At 38.2% G+C, this 17,195-nt stretch overlaps 2 protein-coding genes and 1 pseudogene across 3 annotated transcripts; 2 read left to right on the plus strand and 1 right to left on the minus strand.

Annotated features, from left to right (window-relative positions):
- Positions 1-4,306: 4,306 nt before the first annotated feature.
- LOC137729598 (protein DMP4-like) lies at positions 4,307-6,006 on the plus strand (annotated as a pseudogene).
- Positions 6,007-6,013: 7 nt separating this feature from the next.
- On the minus strand, positions 6,014-8,560 carry LOC137729597 (pentatricopeptide repeat-containing protein At5g46100). Its single transcript, XM_068468576.1, has 2 exons — positions 6,695-8,560; positions 6,014-6,298 (listed from the first exon to the last, which is right to left on the minus strand). Exon 1 carries the CDS (start codon positions 8,151-8,153, stop codon positions 6,708-6,710), a length of 1,446 nt encoding a protein of 481 aa, XP_068324677.1. The 5' UTR covers positions 8,154-8,560; the 3' UTR covers positions 6,014-6,298; positions 6,695-6,707.
- Positions 8,561-10,290: 1,730 nt separating this feature from the next.
- On the plus strand, positions 10,291-14,127 carry LOC137729280 (triose phosphate/phosphate translocator, chloroplastic-like). Of its 2 annotated transcripts, none has more exons than XM_068468154.1 (12): positions 10,291-10,763; positions 10,880-10,954; positions 11,097-11,162; positions 12,228-12,306; positions 12,439-12,559; positions 12,653-12,748; positions 12,913-13,025; positions 13,113-13,190; positions 13,283-13,399; positions 13,485-13,584; positions 13,667-13,767; positions 13,960-14,127. In XM_068468154.1, exons 1-12 carry the CDS (start codon positions 10,510-10,512, stop codon positions 13,975-13,977), a joined length of 1,218 nt encoding a protein of 405 aa, XP_068324255.1. In that variant the 5' UTR covers positions 10,291-10,509; the 3' UTR covers positions 13,978-14,127. The 2 variants fall into 2 exon arrangements, with proteins under 2 accessions (XP_068324255.1, XP_068324256.1); XM_068468155.1 differs by having other exon boundaries at positions 10,515-10,768.
- Positions 14,128-17,195: the final 3,068 nt, after the last annotated feature.

Below are 17,195 nucleotides of genomic sequence, written 5' to 3' on the forward strand. Positions count from 1 at the left end.
TCCCGACGTAAAAATAATGTATTGAATGGCAATTGTTGGACCAGAATCTGACTGGGTAGGCAACACCTTTTGACTTTTGAAGTCGAAATGGAGTACATACTTGGAGAATCTTTGACTAAAAACATGAAACCTCAAGTTAGAAAAAGCTGAAAATATTGTAGCAACTAGCAAGGTTTTTCCTACATGAATGAAATTAGTAGAAAGTACCACAATTTCTTATATTTTGTAAGATTTTTTTTTTTTATTTATTGATATGAGATTATTTTATTTTCACATCTTCATACATTAACATATGGACAACACGAATTCGGTGACATATAGCACGTGTGGATGTTGTGCTTCACACATGGATCAACCTACTATGATACCATAAAAAAAGTTGAGGTTTCACCACAGACCAATCGACAATATAAGAAGTAACTCAACCTCTTATAAGCCCTTGCAAAGTTTCACCTTTCACCTATGTGAAACTATTTTACCTTCATATTCTCACACACATCTCCTTTAACAATACTAGGGTTATCACATGTGATAGTATGGCCGGTTCAAAGTTATTGATGCATGTAGATCTCACATGTATTTATTTATATAAAGACAAATTCCGCCCGCGTCTGGCTTCCTAGTATAATTTGGAGTGATAGCTTACGTTCATATATAGTTTCCTTGATTTCTTCCTTAGTATGCATTGTCTAGAAAGCGTTCTTTCTTGGAGGTTGATTATGAAAGTTGATCAATGATCACTTATGGAGCGTAATTACAGCAATTGTTTAAATTTAAGTACGAAAGCAAATTTAATTGAAGGTTTGATTTCATACATTGCATGATGGCGTGGTTCAAACCCCATTGATGACTAATTTAACATGTAATCTAACAAATTCTATCATTTGACAAAAAAAAATTATTATATCGTATCAATGTCACTTATTTAATTATAGGAATCAAGCTTGGTTATAGGAATCAAGCTTGGTGTCAATAACAAATATACGCGTATAATAAAGAAATAAATTAAAATTTGAGTGTATAAATGAAAACATATTGTTCTAACCAAATTTTTCTTGGTAACAAAAATTAGGGGGAAGGAAGACTACCCGGACTAGCAGTCAGGGCATATCACAAATCCTTTTAGGACTTAAAATGGGGTTTTAGCCCCTTTATTGGTCTTTACATATCGCTTACTAAGAGGAATTACAGGCAGAAAGACTCGAACCTAAACTGCTTGATCTAACGAAGAGAACGATCCTTACCAACTCAATAAACTCTAGTTAGCATTGTTCTAACTGATTTAGTTAAGCAAAATATACATCATATAGTTCCATCAGAAAGACTTTTAATCTCGTGTCCACACCAAGGTGATGTGAAAATTAATTTGAACCCTAGAGTAGTCAGTAGTGGTAGGGTAGTAGTGGGGGTGAGAATTGAGAGATTTTTGACAGATAAAGACTGATATAGTGACTTAATGTAGTGATCAAGTAAATGGAGTCACGGGTCTTATTACTTTGTTGCTACTCTTCCTCAAACTCAAGGGCCGGCTTTTATTACAGCCATTGGTGAGGCAAATGGAGGACGACCCCGCCAGTAGAGAGATTCTTGCAGTCGAAAAGATCAAAGGAAAAGGGGGGAGAGAGAGAGAGAGAGAATTGGCGTGGGAAGAGTGATTGATGCATGACTACCCTCTGGCCTTTGCAATATAGAATCATGCAAGACAGAAGCTGACACGCATATTATATAAAAATTGGAAGAGAATGAAATTTCAAGGCATGGCCATTCCGGTAAGCTAAAAGCTTAATTACTACTTAATCTGCTAAGTTAATCTACTCAATTTAATACTTAAATCTAATAAGAAATGGATTATATCGACTAACCTAGTAGGAACAGATGTGACATATGCTGCATGCATCCTTATCATGTCTTTGCAGAACCCATTACCTTCAATCGTATTCTATTCTACTCTGATTTATAAATTTATACGTTGAATGATTTATTTACCAACTGCAATATTTTTTTTTCTTTTCTTTCTCTTCGTAGACACCGTATAAAATTTGATTTCTCACAAATATAGGAAAGGAGCCAAGTTGTCGACTGTTACTTAAGAATATAAAATTTTTGGGTTTTCTTTTGCGATGCATGGACACAGTAATCTTTCCTCGTATTTTCATATCGTGTTATATTCCTTTGTGGTCATACAATAATTTTTTTTGTTAATTTGACGTATTCTCGTGTCCTTGTTCATTTTAGGGTTTTTTTTTTCCATTGCATATTCATAAAAGCATTCTCATGGAAACATAGCATCATTGAAATTAGGGAAAAAGCAGAAACAAAATCATTTGGTACTGAAAACTGCAAGAAGGTGAAACAAACAACCCAACAAAAGTTTGAAGCTATCAATTAGTAAAAAGGAAGGGAAAGGTACGTAAAATCTTTCCTTGCCATGATCATATATCTCTGCATGCTTGTTTGTGCCATTGGCTATGGCGATCCATCATTTGTTAAGTAAAAGTTGAGAATTCATCGTCGCACACCCAGAAACATCATTCAGAACACGCACCTGGTTTCTCTTTCTCTCCAAATGATCATTTGCTTCTGCATTTGTAGGGTATGTTTATAAATAAATGGGGTCACCTTTAAAATGTACTAGAAAAAACCTTTTTAATTATATATTTGACAGGATATGTTACATTTTCTTCCATGCATTGTTGAATGTCCTAAAGAAACAAAATTATAAGTATCTGGGTCCAAGTTTTGATGGGGTAATTATTTCACAATCTTGAAATCATTGGAGGAGTAGGAAGTAGGGGTTGCTGGTCATCATGGAATTCGATAAAAAAAATAAAAATAAAAAAAGGGAATAGCTAGATGCTGGTATTGTGTTGTTAATTACAGTTGGAAATTGTTATTTATAGGATTAAAGCAGCTGCATGGTTGTAGCTGGTAAACAGTTTTGGACCAGAATCTGCAATCTAATAGCTCAAAGATTCTTCAAAGAAAAAGAAAAAGAAAATGTGATTTCTCGATTCAAATTCAGGTGCAAGGACACATACACATTGTTCTAACTGATTAACTGACTTCACTCAACTATGCAATTTAAATATATATTTTAAATGGGATTTTTTTTTACCTTTAAGATATTCGAGTTGAAATGCACATTTTTTAATACCATAATATTTCTATTTTGACAAGTATTTGGTATCGAATTGGTAATCCATGTGAGTTTGAATTTGAGACCTTCTATGAATAAGGAAGAATAAACACAACTAAACTGTATAACTAGTGACGGCTAAAATGTGCATTTATAATTGAGTTTGTAACGGATGCCATCTCAAAAAGCAGTTGAGATCCTCTTTAGATTACTATGTCCAAAGTTGCTGGATACAAAAATATAGACTGTTCAATTTAAATTATGCAGTCCTCATTAGCCAATTTCTCTTGCCTACCTCACAGAGAACGAAGTATTTGAACATCCCAAATCTCTCTTTTTTCTCTCTTAAATGGCCTAGATTTTCAAGTCCGACTACGCAGAACACAGAAATCCTAATAGAATCTCAATTCCTCAAAAAGCAAGCTAAGAAGCCACAAGCCACAAGCTAGGACTAATCACTTAAGGAAAAAAGTGATGAAGAAAGCTAAAAGGGTAATGTGCGGGGCCATGACCTTTCTTGTCTATAACGGCTACTTCCAGCCTAAGCAACCCTAGCATTCGGCGATGCATGCCCAATTGCCATGCACGGTCCAATAACGCAAAAGGAGGAGGAGGAGGGCACACATTTGGTCAAAACTCTTTAAACATCACATCTCTCTTCACCATAAATACGCCGATCACCACACTCGGCCTAACTGGCATCTGTCATCCTCACAAGTCACAGCTACGGTGTGAAGTGAAATAACTGAGGGTAGTTCGGAATTATGAATCAAATACAGTTATTCGGGAGAAGTGAATCATCATCGGTAAAATGGTAAATTAAGTAGTGAAAAACCTGTTAGGGCGGGAATTCGGACCGCGTTATTCATGATAAAGCTCTTACAAAAGAGAACAACTTATATAACGCAAGTACACTGTTATCGTAACATCTAGTAATAATAATACAAGCTTATGTGAATCAAAATCTTATTCGCGTTTATATTACGAACACGGGTCGCTTCAATGATGGTTTATCCAAACAACTTGATGGCCCGGTCTAGTGTAATACCCGTACGAAATTTTTTCGTATTCGACGTAAGACTAGGTAAACACTCAACAAAGGCCATGTAATGGGTACCTTGAGCCCAGTGTGAGCACCCCAGTGGCTATTTTATGCGATGCCTTGGGCCTTTTAGTAATGGGCAGGTTTTAAGGTCCTAGTCCTAGTCATGGAGGACAACTCTCCCATCCATTTCCATAACAAGCCCTCACTGAAGGATAGTGATTTTCGCACTCTTGTTTTCTCTTCTCGTTTTTGTCTTTTGAATACCCTTCTAGAGTCTAGAAATAAAGGGAGTACAAAGAGAAAAATGGGAAGTGCGAAAATCACCTCGTATCGAACCTCTAGAAAGTCCAAAATGAAAATGTGGGGCTTTGTTGGTGGCAAGATTTAGGTCCAAGACAATTTCACGCCCGTTTATCAAGTAATATAACGTGCAAGGTAGTATTGAGTATAATATGACACAATGTATGATCAAATCTCCCTATCTCATCCAAACCAGAGTCCAGACTTTCATGTTTCCAAGCAAAAACCACAAAAGCAAAGCCTAAAATAACAAATAATTGTGAGTCTCCACATCTAAAATTAGCAATAATAATAATATAACAGTAAACAATACCTCTTGTGAAGCTTGCCTCAAACCAATGCGCATTGCGTTTCAGCAACAGAAAAAGGCTCCCAAATTTCTTTGTACCTGATTCCCCCTTTACGGAGATACTCTCGTTACCAAATCACCATGTGGTCAGCGTTTATTGAACGGAGTGGTTCACTTCTATTGGACATGCTTTCGTTGTTGTAAGCCTTCGTATCTTAATGCATGTGATCTTGGTTAAAAGATAGTTTTCTCCCCTTTATGACTACTCTAGAGAGCATGGTCTATAACGAGTCATCAGAGATTCATGGGCAGTTAGCGAAAAACAAACGCACGAAACCAAAACTCTCCCTTCCGAATTCTGCTAGCTGCTTTATCTAAAATTCAGTTCCAGTTTTAGGTTTCTCTTCCTTGCAAGGCATGGCTAACTACTCTTTCCCTCCCTTTACCTCCACTCAAGTTTCATTTCTATTCCTATGTATATAACCTTGTTCCTCACAAGCAAAATTCTATGACAAACCGAGAGAAGAGACCAATAACATTAAGGGAAAAAGAAACTTATCAAACGTTTCTGGTTGATGGAGATCAAGATAGGAGCTGAGGAATCCAGACACCTGCATGATGATGATCAGAAACTTCCCCTCTTGCAAGATGCACCAAAATCCGTGACAGAAGAGCAAAGAACGCTGATACAGAAAGGTGAATCCAGACATTTCGGAGCACGGCTCATTTGGCCAATCTTTTGCCTACGGGAACAGTTCTTGAATTTCAGCTTCTGGCACCCATATTTACGAACCAGGGCAACTGTGACTCGGTCAGCCGGTCCATGACTGCTGGCCTTGTGGCCCTCTGCGGGGCTTCATGTTTTCTACTGAGTTTCACTGACAGCTTAAGGGACAATAAAGGAAATGTCTGTTATGGGTTCGCTACATTCAAAGGCTTATGGATCATTGATGGGTCAGCCAACATATCAACTGAAGTAGCTGCAAATTTCCATCTGCGGTTTATAGATTTCTTCCATGCCTTCATGTCAATACTTGTATTCACAGCTGTTGCACTTTTTGATCAGAATGTAGTGAATTGCTTCTATCCAACGCCGTCAGATGAGGCTCAGGAGGTACTCGCAGCATTGCCAGTTGGCATTGGTGTCATTTGCAGTATGTTGTTTGTTGTGTTTCCAACAAAGCGCCACGGAATGGGCTTCCCCCTCTCTGCAAATTAGCAACTCCTCTTTTGCTTGGTCAGTTCATATTTGCCTGCATGCTACTTAAAACTGTAAAACCCCGCACATACAACCTTAATTATTCTTTCTTCCATCCCGGCTTCCTCCAAGATCTGTAAATGCCGGTCATATGACGATTCTCTTTGTTTGTAAATTCCAGTTCAAAAGTCCATGGCACATTGAAAGAGAACTTTTAAACATCTCAACTCTTAATCAAATAATTACGAATATCATTTGAGGTGCCGACTAAGAAACACTTGAGATAATGATTTCTCTTATCTTATGTGCCAAAGATTGCAGTACATCTTCCTGTATTGCATGAGTCAGGTATGTAAATAATTGGAAAACTGTCTATAAATTAAATCCAAAAATTCCACAAACTCGAAATACATAACAGTTACATGAATCTAGTAAATCCATAACGAATAAGGGTGGCACCTTGTTGGCCAAAAGACAAAAACGATGGATGGAATGTGGATGGCATGAGCCTATGTGTTATAGTGCCAGACAATTAAAAGAGCAGTTCACTTCAAGATTGTCGGTCAACAACACCATCATCCCCAGAAAGTGCTTTACAAATCATGTGTCAGGACACTTGTCATATATTGAGCCGGAAATGTATAGTTTCTTAAAAAGAAAAGCAATTCGCTGGATAGGTTTTCATAATGAGAATGAAGAAAATGAAACGTGTGCAAGAGCACTTACTAGCCCACAACTTTCAGATTAGTGTCTCAGGCTCAACCACTTCAGTCATCAGCTCAGCCTGCAACAACTCAGCAGGTTCACGCACCTTCTTTCGATTCCAAAAACCGTCCACCATGGCACTCCATATTCCCTCATCGGGGACACATCCATCAAGCACCATCTCTTCAACAATTCGATAAGCTTTGTGCAGGTCTCCTTTCTGAGATATACATTTCACTAAAATATAAAAAGTCTTCATATCAATTGAGATACCCCTGGTACGCATGCTAAGATACAGTTGAAAAGCTCGGTTTTGATCACCGTTGCTACACAAGCCCTGGACCACTGCATTATGAATCCTAACAAGAAGGCCCCAGGTTAATCTGTTAGGCGTAACTCCGCCAAGGATCATCTCATCAAGAAAGTTTGCAGCTTCCTTGAACTTGTATACATTGCAAAATCCACTTATTACTTTCCCATAAAGGCCTGCATCTGGTTTCAAGCCTTGAAGCTTCATCCTGTCAAGAATCTCTGTAGCTTCTTGAAGCTTTCCTTCTTCACAGAGTCCATGAAGCAAAGTACTATATGTGATTATGTTCGGCTTATGGCGCTTGCTAACCATTAAGTCTAATAGTGCCATTGCTTGTCCAGAACGCCCACCCTTGCAAAACCCATCCATCAAAGAGCTGTAAGTAAACACGTTTGGAGTAATACCTTTGCTTGACATGTCTTCAAAAAATTCCATAGCCTCATCCAAGTTCTTAGATTGACACAAACCATGTATCAAGGAAGTATAAGTAACAACAGAGGGCAAACAACCTTTTGTTCCCATCTCCTTGAATAGCCCCTTTGCTTCCCCAATCTTTCCCATCCTACACAATCCATTGATCAAAGTACCATACGTATACGAATCTGGGGTGCACCCCTTATTGGGCATCTCGCGGAATATTCGAAGAGCTGAATCCATAGAATTACTGTTCTTACAAAGGGCTTTGATCAAAATATTAAGCGAAATAACACTAGCTGGAATGCCAGTTTCTCTCATATACTTATAGAACTTGAAAGCAATCTTTAACTGGTTTTCTTCAACAAGAATGCCAAGTATGGTAATGTAAGTTTTTTGGGTTGGTTTACACTGAAAGTCCTCCATCTTGTGGAAGACCCTCACGGCATCCAGCGGCCTGTGAACGCGGCCGTACCCTCTGCAAACAGAGAGGAATATATCTTCAGTAACACTACACTTCTCCTCTCTCATCCTATCGAGTAACGCCTCTGCGGACCTGAACTGGTTCGCGGAGACTAACCGAGAGACCATGAGACCAAATGTGGTGTGATCATGCCGGAAACCATTGGTGTATTCGGCTGTTGCCGAATCGAATACAAGAACAGCTTTCTGCAAGTCCTTTTCAGCTTTTATCAGCTGCCCAACTTGGGAAGTCGTGATTTGTTTCGACCATTTGAACAAAGTTTTACTTCCCATTCTTCGCACCAACTCTCTCTCAGTAATGGCAATCACCCACTCCAAATTAAGCTTCAATTTGCACAATAAACGGTTCCACGAAAATCTCCGAATCAAAACAAAACTACCCACGAACAATATGAATCAATTAGCAGCAAAATTCAAGCTATGACATTTGGTCTAAACTCTCTGAGGCATTTCATCAAACAGATTCGGGTCGCCATACATCACACAAGAATTTCGCGGGAAAAAGTATGAATTGAACTCAAACACAAGGAGTAGCTACCTCCTCAGCTGATTTCTTGTCGTGCAATTGCTTTTCTCCTTCTGATTCGGTGTATTTTTGCCGTCGCCGTTGCTGTCTATGAGTGGTGATACTTAGCGGAGGCGCTTTTGACGGCGGCGGCGCGAAGACTGGATGACAATTTACGAATTTGGATCGAGACATGAAGTATTTGAATCAGGCCCAATCGTTAAAAGGTCATGTCCGATATGGATCGGGTCGATCCACCATTATGTTGGGTCATGTCCGTTATAGGCCCAACAAATGATGAGGTGACTTTTGTCATCATATTTTGGGGTTTTCAAATAAGTAAATTGTATCAATGATCTTTCAACTTTCTTCAAAACGTGCAGTTATAGTCTTTTTCATCAATTCCGTTAGAACTTCCTTCAAAATGAGTCACGTGTCATGCACGTAAGGCTGAACCAATGGGCAAATATAAAATCCAAATGTGCAAAATTGTAGAAAAAGGCCCTCAACTTTAATTCAATTGGAGAAGTAGTTCTTTAACTTTAACCCAATTGTAAAAATGTTCATTCCAACATAACTCATTTTAATGGAATTCTGACGAAATTGACAAAATGAGCTATAGTTACACATTTTGATCAGTTAAGGGACCAATGATAAAATGATTTTTTGTTGAGGGACCATTGCTTCTCTTATTAGTTAAAGTTGAGAAAGCATTGCTACAATTTTCTCTTTTCAAATCAAACGGTTTGATAAAACTTCACTGTTACTCAATTTTCTTCAACTTTGATCTCATATATTGAAATGATTGACTATTATAGAACGTAAATTGTCACCCTGAACTTACATTAGAGTTACAACGTCGGATCTGTCAACCTACGTACTTAGAGCCCAAAAATCGAAACTACATAGAATCTATGCGTACCTTAAAACAAATCATCCGTGTGAATAAATTGTGAGCCGTTTGGTCGATCAGATATTTTTTTGGGTAAGTGGACTAGTTGTTGCACAAAAATCATTAAAGCTTTTATAAGCTTTGTGTTCCAACAATTTGATGCCCGTGACAAACAGGTGAGAGGAGCAAAAGGATTCAAAGCTCACAGAGGAAAGGGAATTACGTAAACGCAAACGATAAGGCGATCGAAAACACACCCATCCCCGTCGCTCCTACGCCTTACGCTGGGGATAAGCAGGGCCCCCTCGCCTCCCTCAGTTCACATCCCCATATGTCACCCTCATTCTCTATCCACCCCCACCATAGTGCCCCATATTCCTCCTCCCATCCTATCACCATTCAACAACTCAAACCTCTTCGAAATTATTTAAGACCGCTTATAAAATAACTAAAAGCGAAATTAACAATCAAATCATTTTTGATCGTGCTTCTTAAAAGAAGTTAAAAACGGTTTTAGATTTATAAGTACTTTCTTAAAAAACAGTGATTATGCATATTCAGAAAACACTTCCAACATGCTAACATTTTGTGGAAAAACGTATCTTATTTGAATTTTTGATATATTTTAGGATTACAATTCTAATGTACATGTAAAGGCAGAGGAGTACTTGAACTGAAAATGCAGTTGGTTGTAAAAGAGGTTGTATGCACTTTTGGATTCAACGGGTTTGTAACAAAACCACCTTTAACATAGTGCAATCACCTAACTTAAGCTCTTATAAGCAGAGGTGCTACATGGAATGAAATCCATTATGAATCTCTGGGTCCGAAACCTACGAACCGAGAGATTCAATATGTTGAAGAGAGAGAGAGAAAGAGATTCGCATTGTTAAATTTTTTGAGTTTTTGCTAAGTGAGCCAATGAAATAGACTAACAGAGATCAAATTGAGTGGTCCAAATCTCTCTGGACACAGGGCTACATAAGCAATTTCTAACTTAATCACACCGGCGGATGTACTACACTAACGTGTTCCGCCTCGTACAAGATCCTAACCAAACGAACGGAAACAAAAGCAATTAGCCGCCTTCGTTCTCCCTGCAAAACGATTCGTTTCGTTCTCTGTCCCTGCCCTGTTCAGAACAACAAATAAGAGCTCACTGTATCTTCCCAATTCACATTCCCCACTCCCTCTCAGCCACTCGGTCCTCCCTCTTGCTTTCCCCACCAATCATGGAGTCGCGAGTGTTGTCACGCGCCACCGCATTCGCACCGCTACCCTACCAGCGCAAGCCATCCCACAGAGAAAACGGCGCCGTCTCGTTCGTCTCGGCCCGGCCGATAGGGGCCGTGAGCGAGGGTGGGAACCTCATATGGGGAAGGCAGCTCCGCCCGGCGCTGCTGCTCGAGGCGTCCCCGATAAAGAGGGAGATTCTCAAACCGTGCCTCGCCGCGGCCTCGTCGCCGGCTCAAGGAGATTCCGCCGGGTGAGGTCCGTCTCCTCCGTTCCGACTCGTCTGACTCGCCACCGTCAGCCTCCGTACTAATGAGTTTTTTTGGTTTGTGTTTTTTGCCGGTTCCTTCTGACTCGGTGGTGTTACAGGGACGCGAAGGTGGCGCCGATCGCGTTCTTCGACAAGTACCCGTTTATCCTCACCGGTTTCTTCTTCTTCATGTGGTACGGACTCGCGCGCTTCACCTACAATTTAACGGCTTAATATAAATTGTTGAAACAGTTTATATTTAATTTGAATTTATTTGTATATATATTTTTGAGTAATCATTGTGTCAGGAATTACGGATTTATCCTTGGTTTGCAGGTATTTTCTGAACGTAATTTTCAACATCATGAACAAGAAGATCTACAATTACTTTCCGTATCCATAGTAAGTGTCCCATTTTCCATTTTTTAATACAACTAGATGTTACTGTGCTATATTAAATTATATACTGTTGTGCGAGAAAGCCAAGTGCTTTAGAGCAAGTCCATTCCCCTTTTGAAGCGGGTCCAAAGTCTAAAAAAATTAGCTGGCATTCCCAAAAACCCACTTCATCCTACAAAATAGACCGGCCCAAAGTTCACCAATCTCTAGGCCGGCCCAGAATGGACTGAGTGAGGAATCGGCCTATCTGATGTCATGTTGACGTCAACCATGACTGATTCTTTTTTATGCGGCTGGCGTGTGGGTGCGTGTTTTAGACTTTAAAAAAAAAATTGTTAGAATCTCACTGTGAGCCACGCGTCCACTTTTGGACGGTTGGATTTCAACATTTTTGAAATCCAACGATCCAGATTAATTAACTTAATACAAAATTATAAGAAATGTTTAAAAATACAGAAAAAAAAATTTAATGATTTTTTTTATATATAAATACCTAACCATCTTCTACACAAATTGTACTTTCGGAAAATGACACATGACGCGACAAGATTGGTTAAAAATTCTATCCGAAATTAAAAATAATTTTTTTATTATTTTATAAAAAATTAATAATATTTTAATACAAATTGACTAGATTTTGGGCCAGCTCATTTTTTAAGAGTGGAGATTCATTTGGCCAATTAGTGTTCAATCAAATCAATTGCTATTCATTTGGGTGGATTAAATGGACTTTGGGCCAGGTCATTTTTTAGGGGTCAATTTTCTCTTATGCAACGAGATACTACTATGCTATATTTCAAATCATACACTATCTAAATGTTTTCATGCAACGAGATTTTACTGTGTTGTATTTTAAATCATGTAGTTGCGAAAAAGCTAAATCGTTTCCTGCATCAAGATGTTACTGTGCTATATTTTAAATCATACAGTGTTATGCGAAGAAGCTAATTATATGATAGTGTACAATTAGCTTAAAATACGGTCGTAATGACATATCCCATGCCAGTTCTAGTTATTTTAAGTTCCGGCTTCTTCTGAAGAAATGAGTTTTGTTGTGTGCGGGTGCAGTTTTGTGTCGGTCGTGCACTTGGGTGTCGGAGTAGTGTACTGTTTGATCAGCTGGGCCGTGGGACTTCCCAAACGCGCTGTAAGTGAACCACTTCAATAAATAAAGGGGGATTTGAATTCGAGAGTTAGAATGGGCAAACTGACCTAACTCACGTTTGCAAATATGTGTCTGGTTCACTTGAAATGTGACTGGTGTTTTCTCTCCATGCAGCCCATTGATGCAAACCTCTTGAAGCTGCTCATCCCAGTGGCAGTGTGCCATGCACTTGGCCACGTCACCAGCAACGTCTCGTTTGCAGCCGTTGCTGTCTCCTTCACACATACAATCAAAGGTGAGAGCACAAATTTATGATCCAGCAGATTTCGGAGAATAACAAATGACTATAAAATTAATGGTGCATTAACGTTGGATTTATTTGTTTCAGCTCTTGAGCCATTCTTCAACGCTTCTGCTTCGCAATTTGTCCTCGGACAATCAATCCCCTTGTCTCTATGGCTGTCCCTGGCTCCTGTTGTTATTGGTATGCTCTTCTGTTTATGTTCATTCAGTTGTAATTGTATTATCCGAGATTTAACCAAATGTGTTGATATTAATGTGCAACTCATTATTTCGATGAATCATTTGTCCGAACAGATATAAATTTAGTATCCCGTAAGTTGGTATTTCCATGGTTTTAAAATGCAGGTGTGTCGATGGCATCGCTGACTGAGTTGTCTTTCAACTGGCTTGGCTTCATTAGTGCTATGATTTCAAATATCTCCTTCACTTACAGGAGTATCTATTCAAAGAAAGCCATGGTGAGTTTTCCTTCTCGAAAACTTTACGTTTTGAATTCTCCAAGTTAACTTTTCCCTCTTTATATAACATTTTTGTTATTTCTGCAGACTGATATGGACAGTACCAATCTCTATGCTTATATTTCAATCATTGCACTCTTCGTCTGCATTCCACCCGCTCTCATCGTGAGTATACTTCTCTTGAGACCCCTGGAAGTTTGATTCTGCAACTGAAATAATAATTTTGATGAATTCCGTGTCTCGTCTCTCATCAACAGTTGGAGGGACCTCAACTGATCAAGTATGGCTTCAATGATGCAATTGCCAAAGTAGGACTTGTCAAGTTCGTCACCGATCTCTTCTGGGTTGGATTGTTTTACCATCTCTATAACCAGGTACATGTGTAGTAGCATAATCTTCTCACTTGAATTCAATTGTTATGAAATCATACGAACGGTTTATGTTTTTCCAAATTCTCAGTTGGCCACCAACACCCTGGAGAGAGTGGCGCCTCTTACGCACGCAGTTGGAAACGTGCTGAAGCGTGTGTTTGTGATTGGCTTCTCGATCGTGGTCTTTGGTAATGATTTTATGTCTGACAATCTTCAACTTCGTTTTTAGATCAATGAAAACTTGACTCTTTTGTGTTCTACTGCTCGCAGGTAACAAGATTTCAACACAAACTGGTATTGGAACTGCCATTGCAATTGCAGGAGTGGCAATCTACTCTTACCTCAAGGCGAAGATAGAAGAAGAGAAACGAGTGAGTCAGATATAGCTAAGTAGATAGTTCATGCAATCTACTCTTGCATCCAATGTCTGCAATCGTGCATGTTTGGAGTTGCCTTTAAACTAGTATTAGAACCCGCTTGGGACTGCTTATGTAGGAAGCACTTCTGCTCACATTTTTCTCAGTTAGCTAATGCATTTTTCATTTTCTTTCCTGAAAATCCAGCAAGGAAAAGCTGCATGAGACGGAATGAAGAACGGACATGGAGGGAACCATGCATTGTAAATTTCATAAATTCCCTTCAGAAGAAATTGCAAATTGAGTATCTGTTATCTACGTCATAGTTTGTTTCCTTTCCCTTCCCACCCCACTCTCCCCCACCCCCCCCCCCCCCCCCCCTTCCCTCTTCTTCCTTTTTCTTTCCCTCTTTTTTTCCCCATTGATTGAGAGTACAAAGACATTCTAATTTGTAATGGTCTCATGAGATTCTAGATGATGTTTTAATTACTTCTTTATCATGTTTCTTGTTTACATGATTTTTACTTTGTATTTATTTCATCATCTCATCAAAGTCACGCAATTCATTTTATTTTTACATGATATCAGTTGTCTAGAGTTTTTATTAACGTCTCGGTCTTCGTGACAACCTTTTCTTAATATTTTTTTCTCCCATCCTCTTTTTGTAAGTTGGATGTGCCAAACAATTACAATAAATCATAAAGGAAAAAAAATTATTTAAAGCCCGAAAGTGATTGGACAATTGTTCCTACAACTCTTTTCCGCAGACAAGTGGTTGTAAGAATAGTTGTCTGATCACTTGGTTGCAGTTAAGTTTTTTAATCGATTGGAAATTCAGAGCTGCAAAACACTGGCCTCCAACTGTAGACACACTTCTCTTTGAGGAATGAAGGATAATCAAAGATTTAGCCACTCAAGCAAGGGTGAGGATAAGGACCTTCCAAGTTCTATTGGGGTCCTTAAAAAGATGGTTCAAGATATTCAAGAGGGGAGAACCATAAAATTTTGGGAGTGGATTGTACCCTCTACTAAATGCTTTTAGTTGACCATTTTCTTATTGGTGATCAGAAACTTGCCATAAACTCTAAAAGCCAAATCAACATTTTGATACATTTTATTATTAAAATAACACAATTCCTCAGTTAGTGCTAGAAAGTGCATTATAGCAACTTAGGGCATGTTTTGTTGGGAGTATGATTCTCTCCTCTTCAAATTTCCTCTCCTTCTATTTGAATGATCATGATTAAATCACGTCAACATTTTGTGTTGACTTTTTTTTTTATAGAAAGAAACAGAGAAAAGTGAGAGAAAAGTGGAGATGAGAGAATCCTACATTCTTAGGTTGATTGGATCAAATTGGATATGATTTTTCACCTTTGTGCGGTGTGCTTATCTTTAATATTAGAAAGCTAGATGTATATTATAGATGAAATAAATAATCATAGAAACTTGTCCTGAAAAGTAGCAATTATATAACCAAATCTTCAACATGGGTTTCAATTCTTCGAATCAACAAGCTCGTCGACAACCCTTCTTGCTTCTCCTTATTCTTTTTATTCTTATTTGGATTTTCATAACAATGGATGTCTTGTGTGGGTCGTGAATCGTAATTTTAATCAATATGAAATACAAAGTTTGATTCAATTTAGACCACCAAATGAGGCCTTATTGACCCAAAAATAAATAAATAAATAAATTTCACCACGTCACAAAATCATATATTTCTATTAGGGGTGGTTTGGTATGAGATCCCATACCGAAATCTTTGTCCCGATTTCCAAACCGAAATTTTCGGGAATCCCAATTTCAATACCGATCCCAAACCAAATTTTCGGGAATCCCGAAATAGTTTTGGGATTTCGGGACAAATCGGGAATCCCTAAATGGTTTTGGGTTTTTGGACAAAAATTTGACATATTATGCTTTTGGGCTAAAATTCAACATTTTATATTAAAAATTGACATATAGGCAGGCCCAATCTGTCAATTTGTTTCTACTAATCTGTGCACAAATCTACCAATTCAAAAGCATCTGTGCACAATCTGCCTATTCAAAAGCAATCTGCCAATCTATGCACAATAGCATTTGCCTATTCAATTTCAACAACACATGCCTACTCGGTTGAGGCAAATAGAATTACCTTGTCCTTGATGTCCTTGTGGCATTGGTTTGTTTGTACACCTTCTCTGTTAACCATAACACACCAACCAAACAACATTCTGTTTGCCTAATACCCCAAGTAATTCTCATAAAAAGACAAAAATTTTGATCTTGCTTAAACTTTGATCAACATTGGTAAATATTGGTCGCTAATGTGACATCCATTTTATTAATAATGGCTTCCTACTAGAAGAGAATAACCTCCACGGCTCCACATATGCTATTAAATCAAAATCTGAGAGAGTATTAAATCGGAATCTGAGAAAGTATTAAACCAATATGCAAAAACCCAAGAACATGAACCATTAGATCAATTAAATAGAATCTGATATGTGAAACCAAACAAACCCTAAATTTACAAACCCTAATCTAGAATTCGAAAATTAAATTTCAAAAACCCTAAAATTACAAACTCTAATCTAAAATTCGTAAAATAATTTTCACAAACCCTAAATTAAATTTCAAACCCTAAATTAATTCCCATATTTATTTACTTGTGTCTGAATATGAGAGATAGAATCGCGTGAGAGAGTCAGAGACTCCTGAGAGAGAGAATCGAGAGAGAGAGTCGCGATATAGAGAATCGTGAGAGAGACCTCAGATCGGTGGTAGTTGTGACTCTATATCGTGAAGGAAGGGAGAGACAGCGGTGGATGATCCACGTGTGGTGGTGGGCCGGTGAATGGCTGGCAGTGAGATTGAGCTGAGAGAGAGACTGAGAAATGAAATGAAAGTTAGAAACTGGAGTGGAGTTAGTTCAGTCCTCGATGGGGACAAACAAAGCTGAAACTTGAAAGCCTAACAAGGAATAGATGGACGGCATAGATTAATTTGAAACAATCCAACGGTTCAAATTAATTATAATTATAATTAAAAAAATAATATATATATATATATAATAATTAAAAATATATATTTTCGGTTCGGTATGGGAATATCGAAATATTGGAAAGGCAATCCCGATTCCTATATCGAAATTTTGGTATTTTTTCGGTATGGGAATACCAACATTTTGGAAAAATCGGTTTGGGACATTTTTGGTTTGGGATCGGTATTTTTTTGGTTTGGTTTGGGAATTTTGGGAATTTTTTCCACCCCTAATTTCTATCCTAAAATGTTAGAGCATCTCCAATGGTGAAGCTAAACGCGTATTTCATTGTCGAGTGATCTACGGTGGCGATTATCAGGCTAATGAATGCATTCAGTTTTATCTTTCAGTCTTTTTATTTTTTTATTATTTTTTTATATCAAAAGTTAAACAAAACTGTACTATAATGACTGAC

The sequence above is a fragment of the Pyrus communis genome, chromosome 3, assembly GCF_963583255.1.
Source record: "Pyrus communis chromosome 3, drPyrComm1.1, whole genome shotgun sequence".
NCBI classification, from domain to species: domain Eukaryota; kingdom Viridiplantae; phylum Streptophyta; class Magnoliopsida; order Rosales; family Rosaceae; genus Pyrus; species Pyrus communis.

Bases quoted from the DNA above. Each gene is read 5' to 3' on its own strand.
- LOC137729597 (XM_068468576.1), bottom strand. From the start codon at position 8,153: ATGGGAAGTAAAACTTTGTTCAAATGGTCGAAACAAATCACGACTTCC.
- LOC137729280 (XM_068468154.1), top strand. From the start codon at position 10,510: ATGGAGTCGCGAGTGTTGTCACGCGCCACCGCATTCGCACCGCTACCC. The intron at 11,163-12,227 runs GTAAGTGTCCCA...GTGCGGGTGCAG, and splicing joins AATTACTTTCCGTATCCATA to TTTTGTGTCGGTCGTGCACT. The intron at 13,585-13,666 runs GTAATGATTTTA...TACTGCTCGCAG, and splicing joins CTTCTCGATCGTGGTCTTTG to GTAACAAGATTTCAACACAA.